Here is a 26,853-nt window from a genome sequence, read left to right as displayed (position 1 = left end):
TTTAATAGAATCATGTTTACGTTTGAACACAATAATGTACATATCGACAAGTGATTCTTGGATATGGGTACGTAGTTGCCAATGTGTACCACCCATGGACGTTGCGCTGGCTTACAGAGCGGAAAAGCGATTACATATTCTTTTATAGGCCTGGACGCGCTCTCAGTTTTCTCTCCAATAAAAACGTGAGGACTTCATAGACTTTCTGGAAACTTTTAACATTCTTTTTTTACATTTCTCTAGATCTCGTGTCTTCCTATTGGACGTCGAAATCGCGCACGTACTTGCCCTTATTACGCATGCGCGCAGAGACGCACGTGGTCTCGCGGAATGTTGTTGTTGTCCGTCAACCGTAACGCTTTCACGTTGTTGAAAAGGGTTGGATAAAATAGTATATAAAGGGTGAAAAAAGCACAAAAAATTAACAATGACAAACACGAAGAAAGTGAAGGCGTACGTGAAGAAAAAACGTACGCCAGAGAGTAAGATAATCGAGCAACTGCGGTCAAAGTACAACACGGTAATTATTGCTTATAACCTCAAAAATACAATGAAATATGGAATTAATGTAATCAGAAAGCCTGTGAACACAAGACCGGAGAGACGCGTTATATAAATAAGTTTTCTTTTTTCTCATCCGATAACTACTTGTGTAATATGTAATTGCAGATAGATGTCACGAAAACAATAAAGTTCAGTGACCTGCCCTTGTCGAGAAACACTCTCAAGGGCCTAACAGAAAACAACTACATCGAGATAACGGATATTCAGAGACAGAGCATCGGCTTGGCTCTGCAAGGCAACGATATTTTGGGAGCCGCGAAAACCGGGAGTGGCAAAACGCTAGCTTTTCTAATTCCGGTGTGTTGCATTACAACGATCTCTCTTTCTCTTTCGTATTGTTTATCACACACGTATTTCTGTGATTAATTTTTATAAATTATTGGGTCTTCTCTTAGGTCTTAGAAATTTTGTATTGCAAGCAATGGACGAGGTTGGACAATCTTGGTGCGATAATTATCACACCAACCAGAGAATTGGCGTATCAGATATACGAGACGTTGCGAAAAGTAGGTCGGTATCACGAAATCTCGGCGGGTCTGATCATAGGAGGAAAGGACTTGAAGTTCGAAAGAAAGCGCATGGATCAGTGTAACGTGGTCATATGCACGCCGGGACGTTTGCTTCAACATATGGACGAAAACCCTCTGTTTAATTGTGTAAATATGCAGGTAATTTGATCATTTCTTTTGTATATTAACTATATATTGAATATTTTTAATTACAAAGGATATGTCAAGTGTTATTTCTTTTTTTTTTTTTCTAGATACTAGTATTAGACGAAGCGGATCGTTGCTTGGATATGGGATTTGAGAAGACCATGAATTCAATTATTGAGAATTTGCCGCCTGAGAGACAGACGTTGCTGTTTTCAGCGACCCAGACAAAGTACGTGTCGAAAGACATCGCTGTGTAAAATTGCAATTTTCTATCAACATTTATTAAATACGTGTGTAATTCTTGTCCAGATCGGTGAAGGACTTGGCCAGATTGAGTCTCAAAGACCCGTTGTACGTATCCGTTCACGAGCACTCGACCCACACAACGCCAGAAGGTCTGCAGCAGAGTTACATCGTGTGCGACTTGGAAAACAAAATGGCGATGCTCTGGTCCTTCATACGCAATCATTTGAAGCAAAAGATTATTGTGTTCTTCTCTAGCTGTAAACAGGTAACATATCATTTGTTTGAATCTAGTTGTTCCACAGATCACAGAGTGCAAGCGAAAAAATCAATTCCAGGTAAAATACACGTTCGAAGCGTTTTGCCGACTGCGCCCCGGTATCAGCTTATTGGCTCTTTACGGCACGCTTCATCAGATGAGAAGGATGAACATCTACGAGTCATTCTGTAACAAGCAACATGCCGTTCTGTTTGCCACCGATATTGCTGCTCGTGGATTAGGTAATTAAATTCCTTAGTAGTTGAAACTCTGATGTTTTTATGTTAAAAACCATATAAATCTGATGTGTTTTGTCATAGATTTTCCCGCTGTAAATTGGGTGGTCCAAATGGATTGTCCCGAGGACGTCAATGCGTACATACACAGAGCAGGCAGAACCGCCAGATTTAAAAGCGGTGGCGAGTCTCTTCTGGTCTTGTTACAGTCCGAAGAAACGCTGATTGAACAACTCAAACAACGTAAAATTCCGATAAACATGATAAAGTACGTATCCCATACGTGTATACGTTGTTCTTTATAATGTGTATTTGCCGCTCATCACTTATCAAACTGTATTTGTAGGATCAATCCAACCAAACTGCAATCACCGCAACGTAAACTCGAAGCGTTACTCGCTCGAGACGTTACCTTGAAAGAATCGGCTCAGCGAGCCTTCGTGGCATATGTCAAATCGGTCTTTTTGATGAAAGATAAACAAATCTTCAACGTACACGCATTGAACACGGACGCGTACGCCAAGTAAGTAGTCAGGAAAGTCATGAATAGTTTTGCTTATATTTGAATTGGTTTCTTTTAATGTAAAAATCTCACAGATCGTTAGGTTTAGCCATTCCCCCGAGAATACGATTCTTGCAAAGAATGCAGAAGAAAATGTCAGCCGATGGTAAGACTAAAGAGATGAGTGAAAATTCGAAGGATGCGTCAGATGACAGCGAAGACGAGGAAGACAGCGGGAACATTTCTGACGCGAGCAATATCTCCGATCGTAAGAGTAACGAGCAGAAAAAACCGGTTAAAGATACTGCCGCGTTTCAGTTTGGTAAGAAGATTACTCTTACTTTTTTTTTTTCGTTGTCCTTGAAGAAACATAATCGAGTTTAATTATTTTCATCCGATTGTTAATAGACGACAGCGACGATGAGGAGATATTGACCATAAAACGAAAAAATATAGATCTCGACGAGATACCGGTGATAGAAAACAACGATGACGATAAGAAAGCTTCGAAGAAGAAGCCTGTTACAAAAGCCGCAGTGGCCAAAAAGATTCTTAAGAAGAAGATTGTACCTAACAAGAGGATCGTGTTTGATGACGAAGGACAGGTATAAGAATTTATATAATCCATTAACACAAGTAACACACATATAAAATTAAATCAACACGTGATTAGATCGGAACAACAACAAAAACTCGAACTCGGTTAAATTAAATTTGTTAGCAAACAACAATCATTTTTTATTTCTTCAGAGGTTTTTCTCGTTTTTAATTTTTAATTTATTAACTCGCTTGTATAACATCACAAATTAGATATCTCTGACGAACAATTTATGTTGTAGGAAATAATCAATCCCACCAAAACAAAAATGTCCGAACTAGCTCGAGAATATGAGAACGAGTTAGAGTCTGGTATCGATATCGAAAAGGTCAAACAAATCATGCGTGAGGAAGACAAGTTTGATAAGCAAAGATTCAGGGATAAGGTCAAGGCGAAACATAAGGAAGAAAAGAGGAAACTGAAGGCCGCTAAGAAGGCGGAGACAAATGAAGAAAAGGAAGAGGCAGAAATGGAAGATGCAGATGACGATGAAATGAAAGATGAAGGTGATGTCAGTGATGATGAATCGAGCGAAGATCCGGACCTGTCATGGATGCCCGATCCGGATAAGATATACGGCAAGCAACATAATACAGAAAGAGAAGACAAAGAAGAAGAATCGTCGTTCAACGAGTCTGAAGAAACCGAAGAATCTGAAGAAGAAAGTAATATCCACAGGTAGGCTAAAGAAAATAAAGTCCGCGTAGCTTACATTTTTAAATCGCGAAAGTAAAATTGTTTTAATTCAAACAAAATTCGATTTTTGTAATTGCTAATCTTTCACAGACCATCCAAGAGGAAACTGATAACGCAGGAAGAGCACAAGCGAAAAAGAAAGAAGCAGAAAACACTGGACAACACCTTCGACTTGCAGACTGACGAGAAATTGGCCTTGCAATTGTTGCAGAGTTAAAATCCAAAACGTCTGTAGAAATGCAAATTTGTATTTTTTTTTTATTTATGAACGAGCAGCGTAAATTTTACGCAATATGTACATTTCACAACATAACAATTACCTTATAAGAATAAAGTGTAATGTTACATTGTTGTAAGAATTTCAATTGAACTAGTTGAAATTGTTAATACATACGGTACGTGTACGTAAACGGATATTTGTTTCGGTTTATAATAAATTTATGACTTTTGTAAAATATTTATGTCGGTATATAACACATCTCGCATTTCTAAATATTTATGTCGGGATAACATCTCGCATTTCTTACGAATTATATTCTCACTGCTTATCACTGAAATGTTCTATACACCGAAGTGTTCACTCCAATGTGGAGAAATTTGTTTTTTTTTTAACGTTCTTTCACTCTCTCGCGTTCAACAAAGTTTTCTACCATTGGAGCGAACATTCTCCTATTTTGTAACTCGTAACACTTTTTTTTTGTCGTGTAACCATTTCGAAATTGTTATAAGTTACAAAATAAAGATGCGGCATAGTTCATTTCGCTGCTTGATCTCTGAGAATTATATTTGGTGAAATTGCTCATACAGGAACTGCTCTCTACTAACAATAAAATCTGTAATATTTTTTTTGTACACTTGTATATATTTTATAAAATTTCGATTAAGATTGCTAGAATCTTACGAAGGAAATTTAGACTATGATTAAGAAAGTTAGATCAAAATATTCAAATATGTTTCCGTAATCAGTTTGGTTTGAAAAATTTTTCATTTTCAAATCCGCACACATTTCTCATCATCGCGCCTTATCGTTTTAATTGAAACGGTGTAGCGTAGCGTAGCGTTTTTTTTTTTTTTTTCATTATAATTACAATTATAATATCTTACTAGAAATCACACACAAGAGATTCTCGCGGTATCTCGCATATATTATTTATCTAAGATTCGTCGCTCTTTGAGAACCACAGCTACAAGCAACTTTGGCTAAAATAAAAATCTTCAGTCTTTTTTTTTTCAAGCGGTCGCGATTTTGATGTTTTTTAGGATGTTGTCTATCACATCTCTGCTCGTCGCGGTGCCACCGAGATCGGCAGTGTGCACACCCTGATTGAGGGTTTTGTTGATCGCGGTTTGAATGATGGCGGCGTGATGCTTGTGGCCGAGATGACGCAGCATATCCACCGCCGCGTTCAGCATCGCAATAGGATTCGCGATGTTCTTGCCGGCGATGGAGGTGCCGGTGTTGCGAGTACCAGGCTCAAAGATCGTGTAATGATCGCCGTAGTTCTTGCCGGCTAGAAGACCGGCGCCACCCAGCAGTCCGCACACCACGTTCGACACAATGGCGCCGTATAGATTGGTGGTCAGCACAATGTCAAACTGATGCGGATTCGACACAAGTTGCATGCAGGTGTTGTCGATAATCATGTCGTTGTGAACAATGTCCGGATAATCCTTTGCGACTTGCCGCGAGGTTTCCAGAAACAGTCCATCGGACAGTTTCATAATGTTCGCCTTGTGAACCGTCGTGACCTTCTTTCGACCGTTTCTCTTCGCGTATTCAAACGCGAAGCGAGCCACGCGTTCCGAGTTGGAACTGGTAATGACCTTCATGCTCTCAATAACACCATTGACGCTCTCGTGTTCCAACATAGAATACTCGCCTTCGGTGTTCTGTCTCACGATTACAATGTCAATGTTCTTCTGACGGCAGGTCACTCCTGGATAAGACACACAGTGCAGAACATTCACATACAGATCCAGTTCGTTTCTCAGAGCGACGTTTCGTGACATAACACCCGCCTCTGTGCTGCGAGTTTCTATGTTTCCTTTCAACGCCACTCCGTTTCTACGTATTGATGTGATCGCGTAATCCAAGTCAATGTTGTCATCCGCATTAGGATCAATTTCCACATCCTCAAAGTCTACCGGCACTCCAGCAAACTTGAACACCTGCAGCAATTAACTTAATAATAATATTGTGTTATTGTGAAATACACACACACACACATACGTGATATATTTCCTGTTCGTGACTTTATATTAGAAAATCTACACAACAGGACAATATTCACAAACCTCCTTAACATAACCCATCAACTCTGGCCCGATACCAGCACCGGGTAGAAGAGTGACTGTGTGTCTTCCACCGTAATGGGCCTTTGGTATGGGCATCACCTTCTTAATGGTGGGAGTTTTGTGCTGGATGTCGAAACTTGACTGAGAAGCGCAACGATGACTCTGGAGCACAACGGACTTCGGTTTCAAATACTTCAAGATCGAGCGCGCAGCCATCTCTCTCGACTTGTTATTGTGCTGTAAACACGCATCGTCACAAGATCATCAAGTTTAAACAACGTTAAATCTCACTAGCTGAGATTTAAAAAAAACGCGACAAACGTTATTCAATACGTACTTTTACTTCGGCGACGGTGCTATTTTGATTACGTCCTCGAAGCGCCCGAAGACCTTGCCAACGGCCAACCAGTACCGTATCCAACAAGTATATGTATATGCGTATATCTATGTATACTTACGATGTGTCTTGCATACAAATAAATATCAAACAACAAAACTTTATTTGTGAAACAAACAGAACAAAACTTCGCAGATCTTTACTGTTCGCTGGACTTTGGCAAAAAGTAGAAATTTTACGCCGTTACATATTTCAGTTCCGTTCCGTGTGCTACATGTTCCCCTCAATCATCAAAAATCGGAACGGAATTGAAACAAAATAATTCTGATTGGCTATCCTCTGTTATTCCTTTTTTACTTTTATTTCCTTTGAAACGCACCTTTTCAAAATTTCTCTCTTGTTTTTTTTTTCATTAACTATGCGCTCCTGATCATCAAGAATGAAATATATACGACTAAAAATTATAATAAAATATATTGAAATAAAAAACGTATTTCAAATTTGTCTTTACCTTTTGTAAAAAAAAAAAAACCACTGTATGTGTGCTACGTTTTTTAACCACACCGGAATACAGTAATTATAAAACTTATAATTACTGCATCTGACAGTCCGCAGTCTGTGCAAAGTGGGACGGAAAAATGAGCACACTATACATATATCGGTATACATTATATTTTTAACACAACTTCTCTGCTGAATAAAAATAAAACTATGAAAAACCTGCTTGTTTTGTTTATTTACTACCTTCTACAAAATCCTCTATCTTCTTTAAAACTTCCCAAAAATATCGATAAAATACTGAAAAATTGGGTGCGTTCTGACAACTCAACAGTTGCACAACGGTTGAGAGATCATCACTTATGATAGTACTATTCTTCAAAATCTGTTGAGGTTCCAAAAGTATGATCCAATCAGAAGTGATTATCTCTCAACCGTTGTGCAACTGTTGAGTTGTCTGAACGTATCCATTGTATCAGGAGAACATAACTAGCAAAGAGGTGGCAAAAAGACTCTTCGTGTCACTTCTTCGCTAGTTATGTTTTCCTGATACTTTTTTCTAAAATGTTCCACATGTTTCGGAAATTTTTGAAAAATTGTATCAGGAGAACATAACTAGCAAAGAGGTGGCACAAAGACTCTCCGTGCCACTTCTTTGTTAGTTATGTTCTCCTGATACTTTTTCCCAGAATTTTTCCGCATTTTTCGGAAATTTTTGAAAAATTGTATCAGGAGAACATAACTAGCAAAGAGGTGGCACAAAGACTCTCCGTGCCACTTCTTTGCTGATTATGTTCTCCTGATACTTTTATCTTAGGATATAACGTTGGTGTGTGTGCGCATTTTTCCGTCCCACTTTGCACAGACTGCGGACTGTCAGATATAGTAAATATGTGTTTTACTGTTCCTGGTGTGGTTAAAAAATGTTGCACACACTTTTTGATAAAGTGTCAAAAGAATTTTTCAAAATTTTGTTCAAAGAATTTCGCGATTTTATTTGCGCAAAAGAAAAGTTGCTTGAATAATAAACTATCAAAGAGTTTAGAAAGAAAGTGAGGGAGAAAGTGAAGGAGAAAGTGAATAGTATAGGGATATGGTTATGGGATTATTATAATAGTAATGGGATGTTTCTTAAAAAATCCTTTTTATTTATATGTTGCATTATTGCTTTTTATTTATATGTACATATATAATATACACATGTATCCTTTGAGTATATCTTCTCGCGTACACATTTTATATAAAAATTTCTATATACATAACGCTCGCATAACGTTTGCATAAAATGTTTTAGTTTAATCTATTTGGGTCCCACGGTAAATGTTTTTTTTTTTTTCAATTTGCCTACTCTTCGTTAAAGTTTACATTGACTGCGGATATGCAAAGAGCGCAATCTTGATAAAAACACGTGCCTACCAAGTTGTCTCCAGAACGTATACTCAGACGTTGAAGATCTTCCTTCGTCAAAAATGACCAGTCACAACCGTACGCGAGACTCTGAGATCCGTAATTGTAGTGACCTATAACGGATTGTATTGTTCCGTGTCTACAATCGACGAGATTGTAACCGCCGTACATGCAAGCGACGAGTAGATATTCGTGCTTAAACGGATCCCATCTTATTCGCCAGACTCCACTTTGAAATGCGATCTGCGACGTTGGCTGATTAAAGTTTCTCTTGTCCCACAACTTCAGAGTGTGATCGTAACTGAAATGTTTACATGTTAACTTGATTTTTGCGTTTCGCGTTATTGATTTAGAAATTACAGAAATCAGTATGTATGTAGATTTTATCAACTGTACTTGGTAAAATCTATTTGCAAATATTTGAAAATTTTTAATTCAAGGAAAACGCGATCAGGCGTTTCTTACCTTCCGGTCGCCAACAGAAACGGGCTGAGAGCGTTGTTGTGTATACTGGTTATACCGGCGGAATGCATTCTGGTGTGCGACGCACAGGAATTTATTCTGACATCGTAAACTGTGAACTTGTTGTCGTCACCTCCTGCAATTTTTCACGTAATATTAATAATATTTATTTGTTAAATTTTCTGAACAGAACAAAATCAAAAGAAAAAATTTATTAATTTCTCTTCTCAATTCTATTTTCGAGAAATCAACGTTCCCTTGAATCTCTTTGTCTCTAACGTACCAGAATAAATGATATTGTCATCGTGATGATCGAAGCTCACGCACCATGACTCGAACTCATGCCCGCGCCACATAGAGATCCTCTGCAGACTGTCCGTTTCGTCCCATTTGAAATAAGATATGCATCCTTCGCTGTCACTCGCGACGATGTGCAGATTCAAGGGAGGAGCCAGGAAACAGCTTCTTCCGATGGAACAGTCCAAGGACAGCGCCAGGATGTCCTTGTGACACATATTGACCTTCTTTTCCGTGAGAAACTTCAATCTCGTCTCGTCGTTCTCGCTCGTCAACTGATACATCTGCAGAAATCCACTGGAATTGACAACGCAGAGATATATCTGATTGTTGTCAATGTCACCGGTGCAAACCCACTTCATGTCTAATATAGCTAGTGTTTCTATTTGCTGTATCAGTTCTAATTTTCCCTCGTTTATTAAACGGAGCAAGTAAATTTTTCCGTTGCGTTTACAACTCGTTTTGTCGCCCTCGTTTAACTTATAAGTTCCGCAAGCTAATATATCCCGATAAGATTCTGCGTGACACCACTCGACAGAATCCGGCGAGAATTCTGTGGTGAATATGTCCAAAACTGAAACATACACCCCCGCTGCCATTTCTGACGGCTTATCTGGAACAAAAGAAGTTTCGGACATCTTTTAGAGGGATCTATCGTTTACAACTGATGACATCTAAATGAGAGATTTGAAGAGAATGTAAATTATTTAATTGTTTTTATTCAAAGAATCTGTTTGACAAAAATGAACTATTTTTAAACATTTATAAAATTCAGATCGCATGTACAAACAGAAATTTATAGACACAATGTTTTCTTTTTACTTAATATTTTTTATGATTTCGTCAATAAGAGAGTCAACAAAAGTACGAGGATGAGGAGAGACAGGCGTGTAATAAGATTGAAAGAAATAAAAAGGTGTCCAATATAAATTTATTTTGGCTGTAAATATTACAATTCTTTTTTTTTTTTTTTTTAAGCGTAGGAACACATTTGTACCATTCTTGTATTTCTTTCTACTTATATTATATATATATAAATATATTAGTGTACATTACAGGCTAGAACATATGCAACAACGTATATATACGTGTGTGTATATAATAATCGTATCTTGTCCAGAGAATTGATAAAACTCTTTCATAAAATTTGTGTTGTTACTGCATACAATTAAAATTAGCAACTGTCTTACTGATATTTTTTTGTACTACAATTATTGATATATCGCGTTAAGGCTCTTTGAATGTATCATGAGGTACAGTATATTTCTTGAAGGGTATACATATTATTCCCTGTGTAAAAACTCTCTCTTTCTCAAGGAACACAAATGTAAGTTAAGTGTAAATACAAAATGCAGCCTTTTACAAAAACTTAGGTCCGTAAACTAAATAAACACACAAGTTAATGAACATTATCACTACAACATTTTTGGCAGTGGTACACAGCTTATTTCTTTTTCATACAAAGAGAAAGAAATGAAATCTAAGTGCTTGAGTCTCAAGTGGCGAGCATGATCTGTGTTTTTTCATCGAGGAAAAAGTTTAAACCAGAGTTTAAAAAATCGAGATTCGTAAAATAAAAATGTATACATAGCGCCGTAATGCTTAGATTAAAAAATCTCTCTGTGTGTGTTTGTTACAAATTATCTTAGACACTATTCTTTGATTATTATAATAACTCTCTGAGTTGGTCAAAGTTCGAGGTAGTAGAATCAATACTGTCGACAATCGGAACACATCCTTCCATGACTTTCGTCTAGACTTAAGTACACGTTGTAATTTTATTGTAGAATATAGTTTGTAAACAGACTTCTCACGCAGCAATAAACTTATTGAGCTTTGAATCGAAAACTTCACCGTTTTTAAATATTGTTGCACGCTTTTTTGGCGCTTTTCATAGCCTCGTTACGACATTGTTGGACTAGACGACACGCTCTCACGAGGTCTCGTTCGACCTTAGGCATCGTTTTGCGCAGCTTGCTGCCGGTATAAAAGGGTTTGAGATCGCGACCTAACTGCTCTATGACGCGTAGCAATTTTACGTAGTTCGATTGGGCAGCAACGGAAGATACAGGCACGGTTTGCTGAGAGGCAATCCTTGGATTCGGAACCGTTAACAACGGCTCCGACATTTTCGCAGTAACCCCCACGTTTTTGCGTTGCTTTGCCATCTTGCACGGCGTGACGGGGAGGGGAAGGGGGTTGACGATCTCTGAATTTAAACCTTGAGAAATAATCGATAATCTTTGATTGTCTGGATTGTATCCATCTCCAATTTGATAACAAATTTTTTTTTTTGTTAAATCGTTCAATTCATTTTTAGCAAACAAACAAAGAACATAACGCAACAAGAGGCCGGTCTTCTCATCGCGAGAAGAAAAACACAAATCAATACAAAAGCTAACCTAAAAAAAAAGGTTACCAAAACTCCCCCACCCTAGCGGATTCCGTAAGATTATGCTCTTACAAACCTTAATTATTGTGTGAAGCACGTTCGGCGAAGCGACTCATGAGACTGTGCGGTGTCGAATTAATGTGTGTTTATCACGGCCGATTGCGGCGCGACAAACACATGAAATATGCAAATATTCAATTACTTTCACGGACTTACGACACACACACACTCACCAACACAACCGGTTTCGCGCACGCGGAGTTGCGCGCCGACGGAACGTTGCCTCGAAAAAAAAATTACACCGCGTGTTACACTTTCTGCACTTGCCTGCAACGCAAAACTGTGCGCGATGACGCGTTTTTCCGGAGGAAAACTCAAATCGAGAGATTCACCTTTCTACTGAAAACCACACGTGTTTCAAAGATACGGTTTTTTTGTTTTTTTTTTTTTTTTTTTTGTAAAACAAAAAGACCGCTGATGCGGCGAACGAGGAGAGAAGACAATCATAAAACGTTGTGTTGTACAAAATTTTTATTTATTTAACGATATATTTTTATACGGGATTATACTTTCCATTAGGTACATGTCATCTGAAAAGCTTTTTTTTTCTCTCTCTCTCTCTCTCTCTGTGTTTGTTTCTCCGTCCTCACTCACTGGAAACGTATACTAAAGATTTTTGCAATATACTCCTCCTCGCCCCCGTCACGGCATACCTTTCCGGACCGGGGCGGATACCTCTTTTTTTTTTTTTTTATAAAATATATAAACCAAGATTCTCTATAAATAGAGTATACATAGTGTGTATACAAATTGGTACCCCATTCTGAGTTCTCTCTATGTACTTCTAAATTGCAACTTAAAAGTTAGGAAGTCGTCGGTCACCGTTTTTTTTTTATTTTTTTTATTTTTTTGTTTTTTCCAACGTACGGGCGTACATACGTAGATCAAGCGTGGAAATATAAATTGTTATTGTGTTTTTCGTCTCGCGCGCGAGGTGGACAAACAAAATGCCGAAACGATTCGATTCTGAAAAACGCGCGAAATGCTCGCTCTAAGTATGTATACACCCCCTCTCGCGTTTAATTAATTTTCCCAAGTTCAAACTCTAAGCGTTACTCTCGCACAAAGCAATATTCTCTTCACGTAATAGAAGGCTAGAAGTAGTCTAATCACTAGCTAGCTCGTCGGCAGCAGATCATTGTTGCGCGTTGTGTTGGGTCTCCAGCAGACAATCCCGCACGGCAACTCGGGCCTGCTGAATCCCGTTCTTCAGCCTCTCGGCGGCGCTGCGACTGCCCGCGTAGGACAGACGAATGTCCCTGCCGAGTTCCTCGATGATCATCAACAGTTTGCCGTAATTGTTTTGGCCAGGCACGGTCGAGAAGTTGATCATGCTGGACGGGCTGGCCTGCGCCACTTGTACGGTCTGCACGTTCTGCAGATTCCTTGGATTTGGCACGGTGATCACAGGTTCGGGAATACGTGGAGGTGGCGGGGGCGGCGGAATCTCCGGTATCTTCGGCATCGTCGTCGCGGGTGTCGGCGGCGGCGGCGGGTCGTTCAGCTTCGTGATCGTTATCTCGTTCAGTTTGGCCAACTCGGTGAGTTTCGCCATCTCGTTTGCCATCTTCGAGTACTCGGGCATCTTAATGTCGTTTTGAATATTCGCCATTTTCATCATCTCGTTCATTTTCGTTTTCTCGTTTATCTTGGCGATCTCCTTCGCCATCTCGTTGATCTGCGCGATCTCGTTCAGTTTTGTGATGTCGTTGTTGTACTTGGCCATCTCGGTCATCTTCACCATCTCGTTCAGCTTCGCGAGCTCGTTCATTCGCTGAACCTCCATCTTGGCCATCTGTGACATCTTCATCATTTCGTTCATCTTCGCCATTTCGTTTATCTTGTTTATGTTGTCGTTATACTTGGCCATTTCCGTTAGCTTAACCATTTCGTTCATCTTCGCGATCTCCTGCATCTTCATATATTCCGTGGTTTTGGCGTACTCCGCCATCTTTTCCATCTCGTATCTCTTTGCCATGTCTTGCGACATCTTGTTTAACTCGGAATTCATTTTGCTAAACTCTGCAAGTTGAGCCATTTGAACTATATGCTCAGGTACTTTTCCTCTCTCCATCATTTGCTTCAATTCCGCTGATATCTTGTTCATATTTATCTCCGACATTTGGGCTAAGGCGGCCGGATCGGGAGGCGGCATCTTTGATAGCTCGGCGATTTTTGAGATCTCTCGCGCAAGACTCTCGTCCAGACAACGCTTTTTCTTCGCACGATGTCGGGCCATTCGCTGGGCCTCTTGCATTCTCCTTATCGCCGCTTGCTCCTCGGTTTCCTTGGCTCTGGCGTTCTTCATTATCTCCGCAGCCGTAAACAATCTAACTGCACGTTCCTCCCCTGTTTCGGACATCTATAATCTCGCATTTCCCACACTGTCTCAAAGTAAGATCTCCGACTTACAGACGCAACGTGGCGATACAACGAGCATCGATTACGTTTTCCTCATACGCGTCCTGTTTATATCCGTTTTTTTAATACAAAACTTATATAAACCAAATACATGGAACAATCAAGCTCTCTCCGCTGATCCTTCCGGCAGTTTTTCCACCTAGTCTGACCGCAGCTTTGGTTTTGGCTTATTTACGCGTGCCACTTCCTGAGAGAAGCCTCTGCGGGAAATTCGCTGCAACAGACAATCATATTGTGACACACGTTGCGACGCAATGAAACAAAAAAATAAGATTCAGATATTAACCTAACCTAACCTAACAGACGATAAACTTAAATTACGTTTTTACATTTATCACGGAGATCTAACCGCACGGAGGTCGAAAAAATGCTTCTTGTTGTATCATTCGGAACATGATAGTTGGCGAGGCCGAGTCTTTCCCGAGCGTGTGAGCGCGACGTGGAACTGAGAATTTACCGTTCGCAAAAATACGCATCACGCGCACGCACAAGGCTTTGCACTCTCGCGATATCTTCGGTTCACGTGTGCGAACGCTCTCTCTCTCGTTCCTCCGCTCCCCCGCTCCCGTGTGTGCGCGTCTCAGTCGAAAATTCGAAAGAAGAACGTGTCTGGTCTGGCGTAGGACGCGCGCACACGCGCACGCGCGCCGAGATAAGAACGCCGTCGTCGTCTTCACGGCCGCTGCTCGACGACGACTGATCCCCCCCGCGCCCCGCGCCAATCAACAACAATGGCGGACGTATTTCGGCCGATGCGCTGAAACGCACGATCAACTCACCTTGACGAGAAATCGGCCGGCCTCGGAGTCCCCGGCTCCGGCGTCACGTTGGCGACCTCCCCCAAGAGCGACGGGCACGTCCCACCGCGTCTTCCGTCGATGCGCTCGCCTCTTCTCGGAATTATCCCACGGACAAACGCACAAAGGCGGTATCGGCCGACATGTAAGATTTTCGTTCGGAGCCACTTTAAGGGGCCAAGCGGGGTCGTCGCCGATAGGCTGCGCGTGACGTGGTTGCGTTTATTGACCATAACCCCTTCCTACTATCGTCTGCAACTTCACGACAGACAGGTGTACGACCCGCGAAACTATTGACCGACCGCGGCGGCGCCCGCCGGCGCCTCTGTGTGCTCCGTATCCTTCGGGAGACTCGCGTCTTAAAACGCTACGTATATGTCTCGCGCCCAAGACGGTGGAATAATAGGCGGAGGAACTCGAGACGCCATACGCGCGCATTGGGATCCCGAGACCGTCTGACCGTGTAAGTGGGTCAAGACGTGATATTTTTTCGATGTTTTATCAAAAAATTTTTACAAGAATTTGTCAAAGACACGTTTTTTTTCCGCTAATCAACCGTAACGAGCTTGGGCCTAACTGAAAAAGCGCTCAAATTCAAAGTTTCTTTGTCAATTATTTTAATCGTTGTATTTCACAATTTAGATATTTTTTTGAATATAAAATAAAGCTTATTTGTGTGATATTGTTTAATAAATTACAATTAAAATTTAAAATTTGTAAAAATATTGCAAAATTTTTTTTCATATTTACAAAATTTATCATACATTGGAACACAAAAGATGTAACTTTTTTAACATTTTCTTTTATTTTTCACAATTTAAAAATGTAATACATAAAAATACATAAAACCTTTTGCGTGGCATACTTTACTTCATCTTTTTGAAGTTTGTTACATACTTTTGTGAATTACTCTCACACATTTATATTTCATTTAATTACATTAGTATATATATGTGTAGAGATTTAAAAACTTAGAGTGCACGCAGAATATTGTAACTTTTCAAGTTTTTAAATCTCTTGAAAACATTTTTATTGTACACTAGATGTAATACTTTTTGTTTCAGATTGTACATAAGTATAAAAACTGCAAGGTCAAAATAAATTATCTACATCAAGAGGATCATTTAACCTGGCTTCATAGGACCGAGAGAGTAAGACAGTAACACATAAAAACTATTCAATATGTACACACCGTCGTGTGAATATTACTTTCTCTTGTTGTTAGTTGTTCTACCTGTGTATCTCTTTTTTAAACTTTGGTCATGGCTTGGGTGGGAATTGTTTGTTAACAATTAAAATCTTCTAATACTTTGGGCGGGCAATATACAACTCATGAGCATTGCTACGAGTATTGAACTTGCACGTACATAATATCTTTATATTACACATACGTACGAAGCTTTAAAAAATTTATATATATATATTTTTTTTTTAAATATATTCTGTCACAAAAGAGACAAATTTGTGCACGTTCTGCTGTAAATGTTTTTTCTAATCTCACTAGCAATATATATCAGCATATGCGTATGTACATATGTTCAAGATATGTCTACTGTAAAAAAATAAATTTTTGTAACTTATGCAACGCAACAGAACATGTTGAAATATAAAAAGCTTTGGCAAAATCACGATATCAAACATGATAAAACTCAAATCTTGTTAGTGATAAAAAGTTCATCCAATCCCATTCTTCCTCGATGTTTCCATATTCTGAATCTGGCAACATCTTTTCTCGTAATTATACCGATCACCTGAAATACCGTCAAATGTTAGATGCGCAAACGTTGAGAAGATTTCTGAACTTTGTGTCAGGAATTTACCTCGTTTGTGTCGTTTACCACCGGTACATGACGTAATCCTAACGCCCTGAAGAGTCTGAATGTTCTTGGCAGTGTTGCGGACTGAAAGAAAAATCACATAAAGTTTCGTATTGTTTTTTTTTTTTTATTATTATTATTAAAGCTGTAGTCACGTATTTTATGTTTTTAAAACAAAATATTTACTAACATGTTGAAGCGTATAGGGCGAGGGATTCATGAAAGGACGCAGATCTATTGTAAACGTTTTTTCCTCATCTGTGATAGCTATTTGCTCAATGGTTGGATATCGCGGATACTCGTTTCTAAATATTTTTATGCTCAAAGGTTTATCCCAAACGTCTATGTATTCGTTGAATAACTTGTATTTTAAGAGCACTATTAATTGGGAACGCAATATTAGACCTCTGAATCGTGCGTAGGAATTTATTTCAGCCTGCAAAGACGACGTTAGTTAAACCGTAGTCAAAAAACAACGAGATGTATGAGTGAGAATTTTCTACAAAATGCTTCCTCCTACAAATTGCTTCATTACCTGATCACTGCTTGGTGGATCGACCACGGGAAATCCGTTAAAGGTAACACATTTTAAAAGTTCGACAATGTGTCCTACGTTTTCAACGGTTTTTAGAGATACCACCGGATGACTCATTATCTCACTCGCGTAGATATTATTTGACAACGGAGGTGGTTCCCATGGAAGTAACGGGATTCCAGCCATTTGTGTGTGAATATCGTAAATTCCCTGTTTAAAAGACGGATAAATTTTTATCATCAAACACATCTAAGCGCCTGATGTTTTAAAAGCAGCGGAACAATTGATAAATACCCAAAACAACGCATAGATAGTGACAGTAGCATTACATAATTATTACTCTGTCAACAAGTTCCATCTTTCAGAAGAACAAGTAAGTCAAACGCCGGCTCATTATCATTTGTTGTTGTCTACGCGTCGCGTTTTAGGCACTTATCAATCGCCCTCGTACTTAATATTTAAATACTTCATATATATTGAAAGTATTTAGTTATTTAGATGTTTTAATTATTTGATATTTAAAATATTTAAAATATTTAAAATATTTACCTCGTTAAAGAAATCGCCGACCCATTTTGCCATTATGAGGACTATTATCACAGGAAGACCGAAGGATATACCCTGTGTGGCTTCTATCAATATCGCAGTTAGACTTATTGTCATTCTGACCACTCCTCCTAATTGTGCGGCAGCACCTAACAAAGCATATTTGCCGGGGTCTAATACTTCCTGTGATGAGAGGAAATATTACATTGAATGATTACTATTTCAATGTGCGCGCGCGTTCAAATTTGTGGCTTACACAATCTGGGCACATCTTCAAGAGACCCGATCCGATTAATCTACCCCATGCGGCTCCGATTAGCAGGGAGGGAATAAAAAGGCCACTTGACATCGAGAGACCGAATGTAGCGGCAGCGAGGAAGAAATACAACACAATAAATATGGCCAGCGTTATATCGTTATGAGATCCTATGAAGACGTAATAAGATGTTACACTTGTGTCTTAATGTTAATCAAGATCTATATCGCGCGTTACATACCTTTAGGATCATGAAACAACGATCGCACGCTGCTCTCGGGAGTCTGAAACCACAAAGCGGCAACGGCACTGTATTCTCCTTCCCCGCAATACATTTGAACCGGGAACTTGGTAGGATCGTTACCCAATGGTTTACAGTCGTTTACGAAGTATATCATCAGCGATCCCATTGTCGCGCTTATTATCGCAACCAGAATAGCTTCGACGACTTTCAGCCACTTTTGCCTTATGAACCGCAAACGAAAACATGTGATCTTGTAGTTGAGGTGATTCCAAAGAGCGCCGAGTAATCCGCCAAACGTGCCCATTATCATAAACAGAGGAATTTCGTAGATCTGATATGGCATCGATTCGAATTTTCCTAAATTCAATAAACCCGGATACGAGAGGTCGCCGAGATGTCCGTGATACGCGCTCAGGACCACGTTTAAAGTGAATGTGGTAATCATACTAGCGAAAAACGTCCTCCAAGTAAGACTCTGATTAAAAAAGCTGGTTCCTTCTTCTATACTGAACAAAACTCCGCCTAAAGAATGCAATTACTTTAAATTCTGTTCATAAGAGAGGATTAGTATTTTATATAATGGCACACACATAACACGTACGTACCAATTGGAGCTCCAAAAGCGGCCGATACTCCGGACGCGGCGCCCCCAGACACGAAGTCTCGCTTTTCATGATCCTCTCTGAAGTATTTGAATATTTTCAAATCTTTCTTAAAAGTGGTGCTCTTGCCCTGAGAAATTCCCGCGGCTACAATCGCACCGGAGTGAATCATAGGACCTTCCTGCGTGCAAATATCGAGATTGTAAACAATTTAATTTCGACAAATATACAGAATAGCGATTAAACTCTTGCTTACCTTGCCTCCAGCTAGGCCTCCGACTACGGTGCATATAACACCTATGGTTTTCACAGCCAAAGTCTTAATACGCACAACTCGCGGTATTTTAACTCCATTCAAGTAACATTTTACCTGCGGAATACCGCTTCCCGCGGCAACGGGCTCAACATAGGCTACTAAAATGGCACCTATTAAAACCGGTCCTATATTTAGCAATACCCATATAAAATATGGCAACCACAGGCAGCCTTCCACCACACATTGGTCCACATCTATCAGATACAAGAAACGCATGTATTATCTCACATATGTTACAGTAAATGTGTCTACAGATAAGATACTTGACATACATTTCTTGAGCCAGCCGTACTTTAAACTGGACAACTCCTCAATGAATATATCTACAAAGCACGCTATGAGAGCGGTACAAATTCCAATTAGGAGGAAGATAAACCATCTGGCGAAATTCTTCCTGACAACGAACTTGTATCCCTTGCTCCTTTCTTCATCCTGCAAAAGATTATTTTCACAAGGATCGTAGTCCAGGCTCTGTAAACATCAAAATATGAGTAATTGATTAAAATTGTTATCGCGAAAAGAGATAAAATATATATACAACGTGTTAAAAAAGTTGTCGCCTTCTCCCGATATCATCTAACACTTCTAAACAGGGTCAGAGAAGGTGACGTAATCGTGATTAACTAATTACCTCGTAATTGGTTGATAGGAAGTTGGTTGCTCCTGGAATCACATCCGTGATATTTAATCTTCTGTGCTGACCCGAGATAGCCTCTACACTGATATTCGCATTAACACTGTGCTGTGAGAATAGAATATTCTATAAATATATTTCTATCACAAAACTCACTTCTCTGACTAACTATATACATCAAAATACTCGCGTTACTCATTAAAACTTAAAAATATCGAAGCAAGATATGACAAACATGAGAAAGCAAATTGAAGGCAAAAGAAAAGGAAGTGATCGAATCATTTCGAACGAACTGATAATAATTCAGACTCACTCGAAATCGCACGTCGATATTCTCGTTGGAGTATGACGCAAAATTATTTCTAGGTTTGATCAACCTTTCTCTGTCGTCATAGCTGCAGCCATCGATATTGTCGACGTTTCCTGTCGTGTTACTTTGGCCAGGCGTCGATGGATCCATTGCTTGCTAAATGACGAAGATCGATCTCAGGTTTGTCTTTTCAACATTTCTTGAAACTGCGTAGAAGTGACGGTTTACGAATTAGACGCTGCTACAATAAAATGTAATTTTCACCATCTCGCAACCTCGACGTACGCGAGTAAAGTCTCGCACGGACAAGAGCGTAGCTCTCCTCCGTACAAGTGTATAGACGAGAATGATGATGATGATGATAAATAGTGCAAAACACGTGACTATCCCCTAAGTGATTCATCACGACTCCGGAAGCGCGGCATTCCCCGACCGATAAACGCGCAAGCGTCGCTACTTGGAAGATTCATTTTATCATCGCGAACGTCATCGTACGATATGCGACTTGCGCGTGCGACGAGTTTTAATCAAATCACATTTGAGGGGAGAGTGAAAAGGATGCCGAGGTTACCAGAGGTCAAGGTCTTTCGCGCAAAGAACGGCGCGTGTTATGTCACACAACATAAAAACACGAGCTTCTTGTGTTGTGACTTTTATTAACATACATAGAATAGAAATTGTTGTTGATAAGAAAAATTGTTTTATAACACGTGATACACAGATCAATATAAGAAACGCATTAGTTCCTAATTGAAGTTTCGATTGTCGGCGTTTCTGATCTCGAGAAACAACGTGAACAATGTGTGAAGAGCTTCCAGCCTGGTGTCCTCCCGCGTGGGAATGTCCAGGAGATTGCAAACCACGTCGACCAACTGCGACAGTTCGCAATCGATTTCCGACAGATCCAGTTGCAGCTCGTTCAGTTTGTCCTCCACCTGCGCCGGCCACTGTTGCATCAGATTGTCGATATCCGGCATCGCGCGGCTCATATGCACAGCTGGCGGATGTTTGCTCCTGTGAAGTTGATTGATGTCGTCGATCCACTTGTCGATCGACTTACCGTTTCTCTCGGCGTCCTCGATTCTCTTGACAACCGCCTGTCTGGCGGCGCCAGCGCTTCTCGAGTGACTTCGCAGCTGCAGATGCAAGACCGCCGGATCAGATTGGTCGGTACAAGGCTCGTCCAGCACCGTCAGACCGATCTTATCACCGATACCGTCGGGTCTCGGCACTTTTATGAAGGCGTCTATGTCGCCGACCGCCGGTATGTAGTCCGGAATGAACGGTATCAGCTTGTACGTTAGCTCGATCTTTTGCGGCGCGTACCTAAACAATAAAACAAATCTTGCTCGCAATTACAACAATAAGCTTTTCAATATAAAATTTTATATACACTATATAGATTTATATAATTTATATAAATTTTATATGTATAATTTTATTGTAGATAATATAAATTTTTTCTCAAAAGCTTAATGTATATAGTAGAAACAAAAAAAAAAAAAAAAGAACTTGCCTCATTATATTTTGAAACAGTTCTTTGACTTCCGTCGATGCTTCCAGGTTCTCGAATTCTTTTGGATTGTACAGATCGATCGACTTCGCGATGCTGCTGCCTTGTATGTCGTCGTCGTCGCTCTCCTCGCTGTCGGAAGGATCGCTGCCGATCTCCATCGATTTTTCAAAACCGATATCATGACTCGAATATCTGTTCGAATGAAACACGCGGTGCAATTTAAGTTCCTCGAGATAAGTAAACATACGTTTAAAATTGATTAACGAGCTCATTTTTTATATGCATGTATATAAATACACTATGACAAAGGCAAATCTCTCTTTTGCAAGAAACTTCTGAGAACTTAAACGTCGGCTCTGTTCTCATCACACCGCGCTCTGTAAACTATCGTCAATTGCATTAATTATAGCGTAATCAGGCGTAAATTACCTCCTGAACTCGTGTTGTTTCCTATTGCGCGGAGAGTTCGAGTCTAAGGTATTCGAACTGTCGCTGGCGAGGCTTTTCCTGACTTTCCTGGAACTCGAAGGTCTGTGGCTCGTCGGGCTTTTGATTTCCTCGGCGTTTCGCACCACAATGGCCTCGTCGAATTTGCCGATCGTCTGAACGGCACGCGTCTCGTCCTCATCGTCGCTGCTCTCCCTGATGTCCATGATCGGCGACGTGGTGCGTCCATAGGCGCGTCCTTCAACGATCGCCCTCAGGGTCTCTATGGTGACGTAAACGGATAAACTGGGGCGTGAATAGATCTTATCTCTCTTCTATCTATCTATGTATGCGGATTTGCACGGATCGCTGAATGTGTGCGACGAAAAAGGAAAATTTGTAATATATTCCACACTACCTGTCGCGTTCGCTCTCGCGGAGACTTGGCGGGAGTTTGTTTTCCTGGCGTTGCCATAGTTTCATCGATCGGATGAGCACAACGTAAGCGTAACACAAATTAATCGAAGGATCAATTATTGATCCGATCGTTCAAGTAATTCGCATCTGAAGACGCTCATAAAAGAACGACGTAATCGTCGAATAGAATAAATGATTACTAATTAATCATTAACAAGTCAGTGAGTTAGTTGTATAATTGTTTTCTGACTGAGAAACGGCACGCTTATATTTCCGGAGGATGTGTGTATTTAATGACAGGAATCCCCGCCGTGTGTTCTGTGGAGATAATCTATAATATGATGAAATGTGCAGAAGATGAGTCAGATGACAATAAATATCTTACGTGAGTATATACGACGTGATTCGATTCGATTTAACCGATAGGATCTATTGCGAAGTTTATGTTTATATTTTATGCGACAATTAATATTTGTATTTTTACGCAACACAGCGCGTTGGCAAATGTTTTATTTCTGCATTCATCTTGCGCGTAATCTCTCGTCTCACACGAGCGAGTGGAATTGCGTGTCGATTAACGTGATGTACGTAATCTCGTAAGAAACAATTTCACGTTAAAAATTCACGCCTAAGGGGACCTAATAACAATTTAAATTATAAAGAATGTTAATGTACATCAATGTACATTGTTGAGATTTGAAATTAGTTAGAGCGTTAAATTTAATTTCAAAATGTTTTTATCGTCAAGTGGTTTTGTTGTAAATTTTGTGATCACTTAAAAAAATATTAGTACAATATTATTTTATAATATATCAAATAATATTTTAAAAAAACTGAAAAATACTTGAAATAATATTATATTTAGTATATTAATTATATTAATTTTATATTAATAATTATATTAATTTTTTATTTTTGACTCCATAAAGTAACTAAATTGCAATTACTTTTTTATAATATTAATCAATTTACAGCTTGACGATCTTTTGCTAAATTAATTTTAATTTTCACCGAATAAAAATTCGATTGATCAAAACGTCGGCATTTTGGATTTTAATAAAAAAAAAAACGATTTTTAAAACGATGTTGTATATTAACATCAATTGTAATTTGACTCTATTGGCCTTTGACTGAAATTTATTTAAAAATATATTGTCGGTTTTATTATTTTCACATTTTTTAAGGAAACTTTCTTGCCGCATCTTCCGTCATTGCCGACAAGTGCCGACGTCTTGTGTGTGTTATTTAATCGCGAACTCAATCTTCGACACGCAATTCAACGAAAAGCACTGTCCTTATAAAGATAAAACCGGTTTCCATTTTATGACAGTCAATACAGACGAGTGCAAATAAACTTCGCAAAAATATAATGAAGTTTGCAGGTGCAGTGTTATCTGACGATAACGCACACGCTCGAAGGGCTCATCATCGTAGTAAACAATGTGTAAACCAATCGATAAGAAACTCAAACGGCCGTAATAAAATCATTTTTATTAACTGTTTTTTTTTTTTGGTCGGTGTAAGTCGATTACAAACATTCGTAGTAATTCCACGTATAAACATTATATCGACTGATATGCGTGTATACGATGTGTAAAGATTGATAAAAAACATAACTAAAGATCAATATAAAAAACAACTTCGCGACAATCGCGAGCTGCGTCGCGCGGCTAAAAAGACATACGTATACAAATGAGAAAAAAAATTGATTCTAAGGCAGTTAAAAAGTCGCGGAAGAAAGGGGAGATTCTTTCGGGGCGGACAAGGTGAACATCCTCGTCTCGAGTTGAGAAAATCTCTCAAATTGTTTCAAATTGCGCGCAAAAATTCCCTCGTTCCGTCTTCGAAGTGCGACGTACGTTGTTGAAAAAACGCGCGATCCGTTTCCGTTACATCGGATATTTTCCGTAGACGTGACCGCTTCTGGTGCGTCTCACCAGCCATTCTCGAGGTGCCGTTCGGGAATTCAAGTCTCGACTCGTCTTTTGTGAGTGTTGAGAACGACTCGAGCGCGCGATGCAATTTGCGGTTATCGATCCTAAAAATAGAGTCGCAAACAAAAATTTCAATTTTGCAACACAAGTCTTTAAAGAAGAATACTCGCGTATCTCTTTGTCAAACATGTAATAAATGTGTTTAACGATCTGTTTTTTTTTTTTTTTGCAAGAGGAGATTCTTACGCGGAGTTATCTTCCTCTTGGATGTGGATTGACGACGCGAAATGTCCTGCAACTCCGGAACGATATCGCGACGCAACGAACGACCAGCGAGATTGTCACAGAAATTAAAGCAGCTTGCCAAACCGGAACTCGCGGATCTCGAGTACCAAAAGGACGACGGATCGTCCTCGAAAGCCATCGAAATCCTGTCGGTACCGGAGAGAATGAAGAAAGAAAGAAATTAAAACATTTCCGAACTTAATTACTGACATTTAATTAATGATTTAATTGTCAATTAAATCATTCTGAATAAATTGAATTCAAATTTGAATTTTTACGTGTTGTTAATTATAACACGGGACGAGTTCTCTCTTTATTTTGTAAATTTTTATCGCAAAACCGAGAACTTACGTCTCGATGCTGCGCGCGTTGTAATCGGACGCTTCGTTCTTCGATGAACTTCCGGACAGAATCGTGATCGCGAAGAGGATCCCGCAAATGACAAAGAGCACGAGAAAATCGACGGCGTTGTGTTGCAACGTGTGAACGTTTCGTATTTTCGCGTCGTCGATCATTTCTTCCGTCGGTGCGAACCACGTGAACTCGCGGATAAAATTCTGCAATAGATAAAGTTACGAGATAAGATCTTCGAAATAAAGGTCAAGTGTATTATTTGAAATAATTTGATTTTGTTGTTTGTGTTTCTCTCGTTGTGCGCTTAGAAAGGCGCGTACAATAATTTGCATATTTGTCACGAGAAGTTCGCGCAACCGTTAATTAGATTTGGATTATTGTATTAATTAAAATGCCACAATAAAATAAAAAAAATAAAAAAAAAAAAACTGTAACACGTGGAGATACAACGTGATGACACACGCGATAAGAAAATCCTGTTGCATCGTGTGTTATCGACATTTTTTCACTTTAGGTTAAACGTCAGAAAAACGTTACGTACTCGCAGAAATATTACAATTTGCCGGACGATTAACAGGATGAGATAATACGCGTCGCTCAAATTGTTCATTGTCGATTTTCGCGTTTCTTACTCGAGTCGTCTTTGATTTTTTTTTTTTTTGGACAAAAAGTTGTTTATATCAAAATTGAACAAATGTTTTTCCGTTTTGTATCATCATTTCTTTGTGCGAGGGGAAAACTCGTTCGCGATGTGTCAACTGTGAAATTTGACAGAGAGAGAAAAGCATCGCGAACCGACAGTCACTTTTGCTCGCGAGCAGACGCGTTTGTCACGAAAACTATTTTTGTAACAAAAAATATATTTGCGCACGTTGTTTGCGGAGCGACTTTTGATTGTATCCGATAGAATACGGACTCGCAAAAGCGGTCCAGCTAGCGATTTTCCTCTTTCGAGGATTAATTGAGAGACGAGATTATATCGTTAAAAAAAAAAAAAAAAATTACTCTCGCGCGTATTTGCTTCTGACGCAACATACGCGTCGGAAACATGACACAGTTTTCTGTTTTCTCGCGCTCCGACTTGATTTCCCTCGCAAGTGGATATATACCGTTATTAATTATTATGCGCAAATGTGTAAAAATACCGAAGGACTCCGCTCTGTTCGACGAACGATATGAAAGTCGTAATTTCAACGCGCGTGACAGACGGAGAATAAGATCACGCGTGCGAAATTCCATCGAAGCACCGCCAATTTGCGGATGTTACTTAGTTTGCGCATCGGATTTGCGAGGCGGATAGTTTTGTTATCTAATTAGAATCGCGTTTCGTGGATGAGCTCATTGTATTTTACCAATTTTCACGGAACGTCATCGCGTGTGCGTACGACGTTCCGTGAAAATTTGTATGTTTCGCACGACATTTCCTCCATGTGGGGAAAAAAATGTCTTTCGCAATATCTTTCAGGAAAGATTTTGCGTACACACGCAATTTTCCCACAAACGAACAAGCGCCGCGTGTCTCGTCCGGTCTGTTCAAGGGATCGGCAAAAGTGATCCGATAATTTTGTCGTCGCGTTGCTACTTTTCTGACGTCATGGTCATTAATGATTTAACGATCCTGGCTTGTTTTTCCAAAGGTTCTCTTTGTTCGTTTTAACATCCGCGCGCCAAGTATTTCTGCGCGCGCGTATTGTGCATTTCTAAAAATATAATTGCTGAGAAATTGAAAACACAAGGATCGCTACTACCAATAAACTATAGGACGACGATATAAAATAAAATATTTTTTTTATTTATATTTCAAACCCGAACGTTTCGATCCTGTAAGCTTGGATCTTCATCGGCGTGTGCGCGCTATCGCACACTAACAAACGCAATTAATTAAACGAAGAAGAGATCTTTAAGATATTTCTTTTTTTGTTTGAAAACTTCTTCTTTTCA

General features: G+C 39.5%; 6 protein-coding genes across 9 annotated transcripts; 1 reads left to right on the top strand and 5 right to left on the bottom strand.

The window, feature by feature from the left end:
• Nucleotides 1-312: 312 nt before the first annotated feature.
• LOC109854381 (probable ATP-dependent RNA helicase DDX10) lies at nt 313-4,105 on the top strand. Its single transcript, XM_020427426.1, has 12 exons — nt 313-520; nt 670-861; nt 960-1,232; nt 1,328-1,449; nt 1,530-1,731; nt 1,802-1,964; nt 2,043-2,226; nt 2,305-2,481; nt 2,556-2,782; nt 2,869-3,065; nt 3,300-3,736; nt 3,845-4,105. The coding sequence occupies exons 1-12, from the start codon at nt 428-430 to the stop codon at nt 3,969-3,971; spliced, it is 2,394 nt and encodes a 797-aa protein (XP_020283015.1). The 5' UTR covers nt 313-427; the 3' UTR covers nt 3,972-4,105.
• On the bottom strand, nt 3,996-6,641 carry LOC109854382 (isocitrate dehydrogenase [NAD] subunit gamma, mitochondrial). Its single transcript, XM_020427427.1, has 3 exons — nt 6,387-6,641; nt 6,050-6,286; nt 3,996-5,923 (listed from the first exon to the last, which is right to left on the bottom strand). Exons 2-3 carry the CDS (start codon nt 6,263-6,265, stop codon nt 4,985-4,987), a joined length of 1,155 nt encoding a protein of 384 aa, XP_020283016.1. The 5' UTR covers nt 6,266-6,286; nt 6,387-6,641; the 3' UTR covers nt 3,996-4,984.
• Nucleotides 6,642-8,064: 1,423 nt separating this feature from the next.
• On the bottom strand, nt 8,065-11,686 carry LOC109854408 (diphthine methyltransferase). The gene is made up of 4 exons (XM_020427464.1): nt 11,519-11,686; nt 9,037-9,663; nt 8,757-8,889; nt 8,065-8,592 (listed from the first exon to the last, which is right to left on the bottom strand). The coding sequence occupies exons 2-4, from the start codon at nt 9,647-9,649 to the stop codon at nt 8,229-8,231; spliced, it is 1,110 nt and encodes a 369-aa protein (XP_020283053.1). The 5' UTR covers nt 9,650-9,663; nt 11,519-11,686; the 3' UTR covers nt 8,065-8,228.
• Nucleotides 11,687-12,189: 503 nt separating this feature from the next.
• On the bottom strand, nt 12,190-14,791 carry LOC109854378 (arp2/3 complex-activating protein rickA). Of its 4 annotated transcripts, none has more exons than XM_020427420.1 (2): nt 14,703-14,791; nt 12,190-14,137 (listed from the first exon to the last, which is right to left on the bottom strand). In XM_020427420.1, exon 2 carries the CDS (start codon nt 13,862-13,864, stop codon nt 12,638-12,640), a length of 1,227 nt encoding a protein of 408 aa, XP_020283009.1. In that variant the 5' UTR covers nt 13,865-14,137; nt 14,703-14,791; the 3' UTR covers nt 12,190-12,637. The 4 variants fall into 4 exon arrangements, with proteins under 4 accessions (XP_020283009.1, XP_020283010.1, XP_020283011.1 ...); XM_020427421.1 differs by lacking the exon at nt 14,703-14,791 and adding an exon at nt 14,210-14,552; XM_020427422.1 differs by lacking the exon at nt 14,703-14,791 and adding an exon at nt 14,245-14,552.
• A 1,174-nt stretch (nt 14,792-15,965) lies between these two features.
• LOC109854377 (H(+)/Cl(-) exchange transporter 7) lies at nt 15,966-20,540 on the bottom strand. Its single transcript, XM_020427417.1, has 12 exons — nt 19,984-20,540; nt 19,668-19,778; nt 19,309-19,507; nt 18,977-19,230; nt 18,724-18,901; nt 18,116-18,640; nt 17,875-18,044; nt 17,622-17,801; nt 17,073-17,282; nt 16,728-16,973; nt 16,541-16,621; nt 15,966-16,471 (listed from the first exon to the last, which is right to left on the bottom strand). Exons 1-12 carry the CDS (start codon nt 20,128-20,130, stop codon nt 16,370-16,372), a joined length of 2,403 nt encoding a protein of 800 aa, XP_020283006.1. The 5' UTR covers nt 20,131-20,540; the 3' UTR covers nt 15,966-16,369.
• Nucleotides 20,541-20,616: 76 nt separating this feature from the next.
• Nucleotides 20,617-22,430, bottom strand: LOC109854379 (intraflagellar transport protein 46 homolog). The gene is made up of 4 exons (XM_020427423.1): nt 22,341-22,430; nt 21,926-22,205; nt 21,497-21,688; nt 20,617-21,306 (listed from the first exon to the last, which is right to left on the bottom strand). Exons 2-4 carry the CDS (start codon nt 22,147-22,149, stop codon nt 20,727-20,729), a joined length of 996 nt encoding a protein of 331 aa, XP_020283012.1. The 5' UTR covers nt 22,150-22,205; nt 22,341-22,430; the 3' UTR covers nt 20,617-20,726.
• Nucleotides 22,431-26,853: the final 4,423 nt, after the last annotated feature.

This window comes from Pseudomyrmex gracilis, unplaced genomic scaffold (assembly GCF_002006095.1).
Source record: "Pseudomyrmex gracilis isolate BER0280 unplaced genomic scaffold, ASM200609v1 scaffold_64, whole genome shotgun sequence".
In the NCBI taxonomy this organism is placed as follows: Eukaryota; Metazoa; Arthropoda; class Insecta; order Hymenoptera; family Formicidae; genus Pseudomyrmex; species Pseudomyrmex gracilis.
This window is presented reverse-complemented; position numbering and strand designations above follow the sequence as displayed.

Bases quoted from the DNA above. Each gene is read 5' to 3' on its own strand.
- LOC109854382 (XM_020427427.1), bottom strand. From the start codon at position 6,265: ATGGCTGCGCGCTCGATCTTGAAGTATTTGAAACCGAAGTCCGTTGTG. The intron at 5,924-6,049 runs GTTTGTGAATAT...TAATTGCTGCAG, and splicing joins TGATGGGTTATGTTAAGGAG to GTGTTCAAGTTTGCTGGAGT.
- LOC109854408 (XM_020427464.1), bottom strand. From the start codon at position 9,649: ATGGCAGCGGGGGTGTATGTTTCAGTTTTGGACATATTCACCACAGAA. The intron at 8,890-9,036 runs GTACGTTAGAGA...GAAAAATTGCAG, and splicing joins TGACAATATCATTTATTCTG to GAGGTGACGACAACAAGTTC. The intron at 8,593-8,756 runs GTAAGAAACGCC...TAAACATTTCAG, and splicing joins TTTCTGTTGGCGACCGGAAG to TTACGATCACACTCTGAAGT.
- LOC109854377 (XM_020427417.1), bottom strand. From the start codon at position 20,130: ATGGATCCATCGACGCCTGGCCAAAGTAACACGACAGGAAACGTCGAC. The intron at 19,231-19,308 runs GTATGTCAAGTA...TGTATCTGATAG, and splicing joins GTACGGCTGGCTCAAGAAAT to ATGTGGACCAATGTGTGGTG. The intron at 18,045-18,115 runs GTATGTAACGCG...ACGTCTTCATAG, and splicing joins GTTGTTTCATGATCCTAAAG to GATCTCATAACGATATAACG.
- LOC109854381 (XM_020427426.1), top strand. From the start codon at position 428: ATGACAAACACGAAGAAAGTGAAGGCGTACGTGAAGAAAAAACGTACG. The intron at 521-669 runs GTAATTATTGCT...ATGTAATTGCAG, and splicing joins TGCGGTCAAAGTACAACACG to ATAGATGTCACGAAAACAAT. The intron at 2,482-2,555 runs GTAAGTAGTCAG...AAAATCTCACAG, and splicing joins AACACGGACGCGTACGCCAA to ATCGTTAGGTTTAGCCATTC.
- LOC109854378 (XM_020427420.1), bottom strand. From the start codon at position 13,864: ATGTCCGAAACAGGGGAGGAACGTGCAGTTAGATTGTTTACGGCTGCG.
- LOC109854379 (XM_020427423.1), bottom strand. From the start codon at position 22,149: ATGGACATCAGGGAGAGCAGCGACGATGAGGACGAGACGCGTGCCGTT. The intron at 21,689-21,925 runs GTAATTTACGCC...TCATTCGAACAG, and splicing joins AAACAACACGAGTTCAGGAG to ATATTCGAGTCATGATATCG. The intron at 21,307-21,496 runs GCAAGTTCTTTT...TTTATTGTTTAG, and splicing joins CTGTTTCAAAATATAATGAG to GTACGCGCCGCAAAAGATCG.